At 54.0% G+C, this 8,667-nt stretch overlaps 1 protein-coding gene across 1 annotated transcript in view; it reads right to left on the bottom strand.

Moving 5' to 3' along the window:
* Positions 1-407: 407 nt before the first annotated feature.
* Positions 408-8,667, bottom strand: part of GASK1A (golgi associated kinase 1A) — a 51,667-nt gene continuing 43,407 nt past the window's right edge. The window contains 3 exon segments of the mRNA XM_068557722.1: positions 408-889; positions 1,531-1,634; positions 3,445-3,567. Coding sequence (XP_068413823.1) covers positions 751-889; positions 1,531-1,634; positions 3,445-3,567 — 366 coding nt within the window. The 3' untranslated portion in view covers positions 408-750.

Genomic DNA, 8,667 nt, shown 5'->3' with positions numbered 1-8,667 from the left:
AGGGGGTTTCTGGAACTCTCACTTTTTATCTTATATGCTTCTATTATTTATGAATCTGTTTTTAGTGAGCATGTATTACTTTCATAATTCTTAAACCAAAAACATAAGTGAATAAGGATTGAACATCTAAAGCCTATAAAGACAAAATGCTTAGTGCTTCATTTCTTGGACCTGAGTTCACTTTCAGCCAGAGCAGTTCTGGGCCACAAGTACAACTCTGTGAAGATCCTTTATCAGGCTCATCTCATGTGTGCATGCGGGCATACACACATACCACACATGCACAACTACCTACACACCTCTACACATACACACACGCACACACACACAGAGTTGCCCAGCTCCGCATGTGCATGTGGAATGCATGACTTTACAGCACCTGGAGCAGTTCATAGAACATTCTTGTGTATTTATTGGTGCAAGGGAGTAAGCAGCCAGAGCTGAGCAGGCAGAAAAGAATGTGAAGAGACCGAAAACCCAACACCCACCACCTCCTCCACCATCCCAAGCAGATGACACGTCCTGTGGAATCCATGGTGCCCTCCTGATTTCTGGCTTTTCCCTTTTGTCTTCAAGACGGGTGAACCCAAGAAAATGTGGCCGTGAGGATGGGCACTTATCCACTCAGGTCATGTCGTGAGATGCCCCCCCCTTCTTCCCCCTGCAGTGAGGTGAGAGTCCCGCCCAGACCGTGGGGGGCTTACGGGCCCTCGTCCCTGAAGAGTGTCAGGTTGTGCGTCCGGATGTAGCTCAGCAGGACCTCTCCTCGCCGCTCCAGGGTCTGGAGGACCCGCTGTAGGCCTTGTTGCCCGCCTTGGCTTTCCCAGAACACCGGGTCTGTCTGCAGTGACTTGAGCAGCATATTCTGTAGACACCCTGATGCGAGAACCTTCACGACAGACTCAGGAAACCTGGAGGAAGGTCCCCCAGTCCCATAACAGAAAGGAAGAGCAAAAGCCATCTCAGAGAGTTTCCGTGAAAGGCCAGGCCAGTCGGCCAGAACTTGCACAGCTGGGGAACCCACAAAGCCAGCCCACAAAGTCTCCGGGGCCACCTGCTAACCAGTTATCCAGGAACCCTTTCACCCGCTCTGCTGTGACAGCAGGCAGGGGATAGAGCTTTCGATGGGTCCCACCCCCCTGAGTGGGTGAATCCACTCTGCTGGCCCGGGTGAAGTGAGGAGGAGCCCTAGGAAGGCCCAGCCGCTGCAGGTGTGAGCAGGGAAGGTGGCTCCCAGGCTAGCTCCCTGCCAGGGAAGGGCCAGCCTGCCCACTCCCCAGCAGGGCAGCCCATGTTGTGCAGGGCCAGGAGGCCCTCTGGATACTGGGGAGGGGGCAGCCCATCATGGACTTGAAGGGCCTGCTGGCTGTATCCCCTCAGCTTTCCCAGGACTCCTCACCCCCTTCTGACGCTCATCCAGCAGCTTTTGCCTGATGGACTGTGGACTTCTCTGGAGCCACAGTTCAAGGTCTACAGCAGGGCCATCAAGCCTCAGCCCCTGAACCTCCACCCAACCGCTCTGACCCTCACCCGTCGATGCCCTCCAGCAGCCGGAAATTCAGCTTGTGCTCCGGGTGCTGAAGGTTGCTGGCGTTATCGATGTAGACCAGATGAGAGAGATCACTGCTCCGGACCTCAGGCAAGAACACGGACAGAGACAGAGGAGAGTCAGGGAGCAGCCTAGCCGGTGCCCCTGGACTCTGTTGGGGCTCAGCAGCTTGGGGGGCCCTGAGCTGTCAGTCCCACCGCCCACCCTGCTACTCGCCCAGATGGTCCCCTCGCACTGAGCAGTGAGCTCACCCCACGCTGCTGCCGTGCTTAGGGAATCCAGGCACCCTCTCAGCGAACCCTCCCAGCAACCTTGGGAGGTGGCCACTGATATCAGCTTCATTTTACAGAAACAGAGGCACAAAGAAGTAATTTGCATAAGCTCACACAGCTAATAAGTAGCTGGCTGGTTCAAACCTGGACCCGTAGGCACAAGCCACAGCACCTTCTGCAAAATTGCAAGGCAGAGGGACTGATTCCTGTTCTGGTGGCCGAAGGGGTGAGGAGCACGGGTGGGAATGGGAAGGGGCAGAGGTAGCCCACCCAGGGGCTGAGGCTGCGGGATGTATCGCACACGTGCACCCTCACACACGCGTGCCCGCCCACGTGCCCCCTGTGCCCGTCCCGGGCGTTCCCCTGAGCATCAGCGAGGACACAAGACACCCTCCATCCTCAGGGAGCACTGCCCATCCTCTGTCCCCACAGCTTTAGGGCCTCCGAAAACTCTTCAAAACTAAAATCAGCAGCAGGGAATCCTTTAGCACCTTAAAGCTCTGGTATGGTGGGAACAGGAGGCCATCTCTTCCGGCCCGCTACTCCCACCCCCATGCACACACTCCACTCCTACACGTTCGCCAAGATTCCCTGGTAGTTTCCCATAATTCTCTTCAGCAACCTGGGCTTCAATTATGAGCTTTTGTCTTCAGGACCTCAGCTTCCCCTCTCTCTGCTTCTTCTACCTCTCACCCCCCTGCGCACACCAGGGATCATCTATTTCTCGAAACCCGATGACTCCTCCCTCCAAAAACTGCTATCGGGAAGGATCTGTGAGACAGCTGCCCACCAGGGGTAAAGGATGGATATAAAAGCCCTTCCTCTCCCAGGCATATTTGCCTTTTACTGGGGAAGGAGAGAGGTGGCTCTGGGGCAGGGGAGGGAGAGTTCCCAACGCCCAGCAGCACCACGAGGCAGCCCTGGCCTGCGGGCTGGTGGGGCTGCCTGACGCTCAGCCCAGGGCAGCATCTGACAGCTACCCTCCAAAGCAGCTGGCCAAGGTGAGGCGGTGAGGACACCAGCCTCACTGGGGGAAGACAGAGCAGCCCTTCCCCGGGGTGGCACTTTGCTCCTCGTGCAGGAGAAGCGGCTGTTCTGCCCCACCAGCCTCTCACCGATGGCCTCGGCACATGGCTGCCCACCCTGGGCTGTAGTTTCCACAGGAGGCAGCACAGTGTTCCTCCAACGGCCCCAGTCTGTGAGCCATCAGGGGCCAGGAGAGTGCCCTGTCACTGCCACCAACCAGACATGCAGCTTGGGAAGCCCCCTTCCCCGCTCCAGGCCCCAATTTCCATATTTACTGGCACATTGAGGACGTCCTACTACACACACAGTTATCACACTCTGCTTCCTGGAGCCTCAGGGCGTCCCCGGAGTCTTCAGGGCTCAGAGGAGTTAGTGACAACAGCTCCAGCCCACACCCCATACGTACCTAAACCACATCCCCAAAGCTCCACCTGTGTCAGTTCTATATATTAAGGCTTCCTGAAAACATTTAAAGGGTTCTGTTGCTGAAAAGAACAGGATTGGGACACCCCAAGGTCATGTGATCTCTGACACTTGCCAACAGCATCTGCTGATGGAGACAGGAAGACCTGAGTCTGGGGCGACCTGGGGACATACCAAGATGTGGACCAGCCGCAGCTCCCCCGGGTTCCGGCATTTCTCTCGGAGCCTCTCTTCCACACAGGGGTCCGAGGGCTCGGGCTCGAAGCCGCAGCAGTAGCGATCCAGGCGGTCGTGGACCTGTGGGGACACCGTCCTCTGAGGGCCCAGCACTTGGGCCACCGGAGCCCTGGGGCCACACGCTGGGGGCCGTCCTCAGGGATCTTGGCGCTGGTCAGCTCTCTGCTGCTGGCCTCCGGCTGTGATGGGGCTTCTGCTTGCTCCTCAGCCAGCCTGCCCTGCACCAGGATTGCCTGCTCACACTGCGTGGATTTCCACCCAACATTCACTGCTTAGTCTCTGCCACGGGCCCTGAGATCCAGCCTGGGGCTGACTGTCTGGTCTACCTGGGGAGACCCACACATGACCACTTTTTCTTTAATCAGCAAATGCTCCACCAGGGATTCCTCCCTTCACAGAGATAAAAATCTTTTAATGACCATCCAGGCAGCTCCTGCCTCTAGGACAGTGCTTTCGCCCTGCAGGAGGCCTGAATCAAAGTCAGGAAGGAGAGCATTCCTGTTCCTGGCTCCTCTTACACTGGATGCCTAAATTGGGAGCAATGACACTCCCTCAGAGATGATCATGACGTGATTTAATAAGAAATATGGTCTCCGTCCCTGGCTCCTGGCACAGAGCTCCTAAAACCCCTGCAATTTGCTCAGTGATATGAGTGTCTTTTGTTATCCATAATAAACCCTCTGACCATATCAGAGTTTAATAAGGTGACTCAGCGGGGCCCTTAGATAACTTCAGGCTGATTGCCAGATAGACATGTGGAGAGTAGAACTTTCAACCCTACCCTCCAACCTCTGGGAAGAGTAGGAGAGCTGGAAACTGGGTTATAAAAACTCTTGAACAGTGAGATTTGGGGAGCTTCCAGGTTGGAGAACACACCCACGTGCCAGGAAGGTGATGCAGCCCGACTCCATGTGGACATACAGGGGGTTGTATACTTGGGACCCTTCCAGACCTCACCCCATGTACCTCTTCAACTGACGGTTCACTTACATCCTTTGTAATAAACCAGTACACATAAGTAAAGTGTTTTCCTGAGTTCTATGAGCCATTCTAGCAAATTATTAAACATGAGGAGGGGGTCATGAGAACCCCCAATTTATAGCCAGTTGGTCAGAAGTCCGGGTGGCCCAGGATTTGTGACTGGCGTCTGAATCAGCAGTCTTGTGGGAATGAGCCCTTCACTTGTGGGATCTGACACTGAGTCCAGGTGGATAGTGTCAGAATCAAATTGTACACCCAGTTGGAGTTGGAGAATTGGTGGGGTCAGAAGACATCACTCAGATGACCAGCACCACTGCTGCATCTCTATCTCACCCACTCCTCACTGCAGCCTTGCAATAGAAACATTACTGTCCCCATTTACACAGGGGGACACTGACCCCAGACTTGCCCAAGGTCATACATGTGAAAGCAGTACAGCTGGGATTTGAACCGAGGTCCGCCTGGCTTGAGCCCAGTGCCCTCTGTTATCCTGCCCTGCTTCCCTGAAGGTCAGGAAGGGTGAGCCAGTTAGAGGTCAAGTGGGGTCCCCATCATTACACTAGTTAAGGCTGGAGAAGAGCTTTCAAAACTGTGAAGGAGGAAGAGGAGGAACCAGAAGTCTCAGAGCCCATCATCCTCCTCCACGACAACAACTGAGGCAGCAGCAGGCATAGGGGCTGTCTGGATGGTCCACACCCATCTTCCGTGGCTGCTGTTCTGCCAACCCAAGCCGCAGACCTGATCCAGCTTTAGCCAGCACCACCATCGTGCCTCCCTCTGCCACATGCAGCCAACCCCCTCCACAAATGGCAGAGGGGACGGGGGCAGGGTTGGGGGGACGACACAACCTATAACCCCCAGGATGCGGCACTCATCAAAGCCGGGCCAGCCACCTCGCAGCCCACTCAGCCCCAGCTCAGCGCTGGTTGTAAAAGGCCTCCCTCCACTTCCGTCTCCCTTTGTAGGAAACTCTCATATGTTCTGAAGAAATACAAAATTGATTTCCTTCTACACAAGCCAGAAAATAACTATAGTTCTATTCACCAATCAACCTCACAAAACCAGAGTCCAGAAATGAGACAGTGTTAAACAGTCCCAACTACTGTCCCAAAGCTGGAGGACAGACCGAGCTTGGCCGGGGGCAAACGGCCAGAGTCCTGTCCAGGCAGCGAGCCCATGAATGAGCCCCCGGCGCACACAGTCACTGCTTTGGTCTCCCAGACTTTGGATAACAACAATTACAAGTAACAGAAAAGCCTGGATCAAAAGGGCTTTAACCGTAGGGGAAATTAAGATCATCTACCGCAGGAAGTCTCGTGATAGGGCAGGCTGGGGGATTTAGCAGCTCCTACTGTCACGGTAAGGACTCGGGTTTCTTTCTGCTTCTCACTATACCCGCACAATGTTAAGGACATCCCTTTGTTGTCTCAGGAAGCCTGCAGGTGGCTGTTGTGGGTATGTTTTTCCTTGTTCATGTCTAGAGAGAAGGAGATAGAGACACAGGAAGGGAGGGAGGGAGGGGCGGGGAGGCGGGGAGAGAAAAGGAAGCTGTCCCCCAACAATCATGGAATAGAAGTCCTTCCTTTCAGCCTGACTGGACCATATTTGGACACAGGATCATCCCTGGTCCAGTGGCAGCCAGGGGTGCACAGACCTCTGAGCCCAGGCATGGGGGGAAGGTGAATCACGCCAGGGCTCTGTGCAGAAGGAACGGGAGCGATCAGCTGGGTCCACCGGAGCCCCAATATCCTCACTCAGGCTCGTAATAGAAGCGTTGACCGGGACAGGGCTGAGGACGGAGCCCTGCGGCATGGCCCAGAGACCTCCCAGCCCTCCAACTATTTTTAAATCCACCTGAAGCTAGTATCATGCCCCCATATTTCTCCATATGGTCCTAGAACTTAGCGGGTGAGGGTGGTCCTCCTCCGTGCATTCACACACACGCCTTCCTCAGCAGGAGCCTTCTGAGGCTGCCCACACAGAGGTTTAGAACAGAGGTCGGCAAGCTTTTTCTATAAAGGGCCAGACAGTAAATACTTTAGGCTTTGGAGGCCATACGGTCTCTGTCACGACTACCCACCTCTGCCTCTGTAGTGCATATTGTACGTATTCTAGATAATATGCAAACAAATGGTCATAGCTATGTTCCAAAAAACCTTTATTTACATACACTGACATTTTAATTTCATATAATTTTTATATGTCACAAAATATTCTTCTTTTGATCTTTTCAACCACTTAAAAATGCTAAAACCATTCTTAGCTCATGGGCCATACAGAAACGCAGAGAGGGGAATTTGACCTACAATCTGGGCCATGTCTGCCACCCTGGTTTGGAGCCCAGTAGATCTGGGGGTGAATCGTGGCTCCACTGTGTCCTAACTCCATGACCTAAGGAAGTTAGTTAACCCCGCTACGCCTCAGTTTTCTCATCCTCAAAGTGGGGCAGTGATACTCCCTCAGGACCTCACTGAGGACCACACAAGGTGATGATGTAAACAAAGCAAGGGTGGTTGTCCTGGAGAGCCCTGGAAGGGACAGGCCCAAAGGCCTGGAGGAATCTCAGGGGTTCCTCCCTCCAGAAGCCCCGGCCCCACCCCAGTTATAGGCCTGAGAACCAGAGTCTGAAATAAAGCAGCGTCATGACAACCTAGCCACTCTCTTCTACGTGCAGGCCTGGTTTCTGGAGTGCAGACAAATCTGTGAGATGGACACTACCTACCAAGTCCTCTTTGGCTGGGAGAATAAATGCCAGGACAGTTCTAGCAAGACTGAAATACAGTAACTGCTCTGGATTTCACGTGATGCCTGATGCACAGCCAGGCAAACCCCCTTCCTCCTGCCAAACGCTCCCTGACCCTGTGCAGATTTCAACTCGCTGCAGCATTGCAAGTTGAAATGCTGGAAGCTACAAGGAATAACAGCCCACACGATACAGGCGGCGCTGGCATCCCCAAATCTACACCCATTTGAATGCTGAACAGGAAGGGGCTGGCCAGGCGCAGTTGCCAGTGTGATTAATTTGCCACGCTGTCTGGGAACTTTTTTCCACTGAAGAGAAATTCAGTTTAAACTGCAGTAGTCAAGCAGGACCAAGCTTAAGCTTCATTCCCAAATCGCTTCAGGATTTGATTGTTTTTCCCCTTTTTGAAAAAATGAGGAGTTACCAAGAAAAAATGATAATCCTTTGCAGTTTTGGTTTTCTGATGAACCTAGCAGAGTTGGATGATCGTGAGGTTTTTGTTTAATTCTAGTTAAACAGTCGTGAAGCCCTTACTCTATGCTGGGTACCGCTCTGAGTGCTTTACCCATCACCACTCATTTAACCCCTCCCAGCAGCCAGGAGGCAGATACGGTTATTATCCCCATTTCAAAGATGAGGGAACTGAGTCACAGAGGCTAGTAACGTGCCTAGGGTCCCACAGAGTGAAAGTGGTGGCACCTAGGGCCTTCCCTGGCAATCCAGTGGTTAAGACTCCAAGCTTCCAACGCAGAGGGCGCGGGTTCGATCCCTGGTCAGGGAACTAAGATCCCACACGCCATGCTAAGACCCCCACATGCCCGCGTGGCCAAAAAAAAAGAAAGAAAGCGGTGGCGCCTAGACTCAGACCCAGGCAGTCTGGCTCTGACCACTGAGTCAGACTGGGTGGCGGGTACATGTTTTTTGGCACCAGAGAGTACAAGCTCCCCAATGCAAAGAAGAAGATGTGGTTCAACCTGATCCCCAGCACTTGTTTTGCACAACGAGACTCAGTTGAGGTTTTTTGAGTGAAAGGATGAATGAATGAAGCGCATGGCTGGCTGACAGCAGGAAGGATCTGGGGCCGGGGTCCGGTGGTGCTTCACATGAGGGCTGATCACTGAAAGCCTGCCCGTCAGGTGAGCCCTTCATCCCTGCCCAGGATACCAACACCAGAAGGCTTCAGGGGGAGGCCTGGCTCTGGGGCCCCCAAACAGGACATCTGGTGGGAAAAGACACTGCAGTCCGCCAAGAGGGACACCAGGCCCAGCTGTGGGGAGGTCAGGGGTGGGGGAGGAATGGGTTACTCGGCACTGACTCTTTCTCTCCTCTGATGACCCCCTCTGCAGTGCTCCCCTTGTGTCCTGACAGAGGGCAACCTTCCCGGAGGCCCTGGGGAGGAACATCTGGATGCCTCATCTGCCCCAAGCCTGAGGCCA

This window comes from Eschrichtius robustus, chromosome 12 (genome assembly GCF_028021215.1).
Source record: "Eschrichtius robustus isolate mEscRob2 chromosome 12, mEscRob2.pri, whole genome shotgun sequence".
Lineage (NCBI taxonomy): Eukaryota > Metazoa > Chordata > Mammalia > Artiodactyla > Eschrichtiidae > Eschrichtius > Eschrichtius robustus.
The sequence above is the reverse complement of the archived record's forward strand: the minus strand, read 5'-3'. Positions and strand labels throughout refer to the sequence as shown.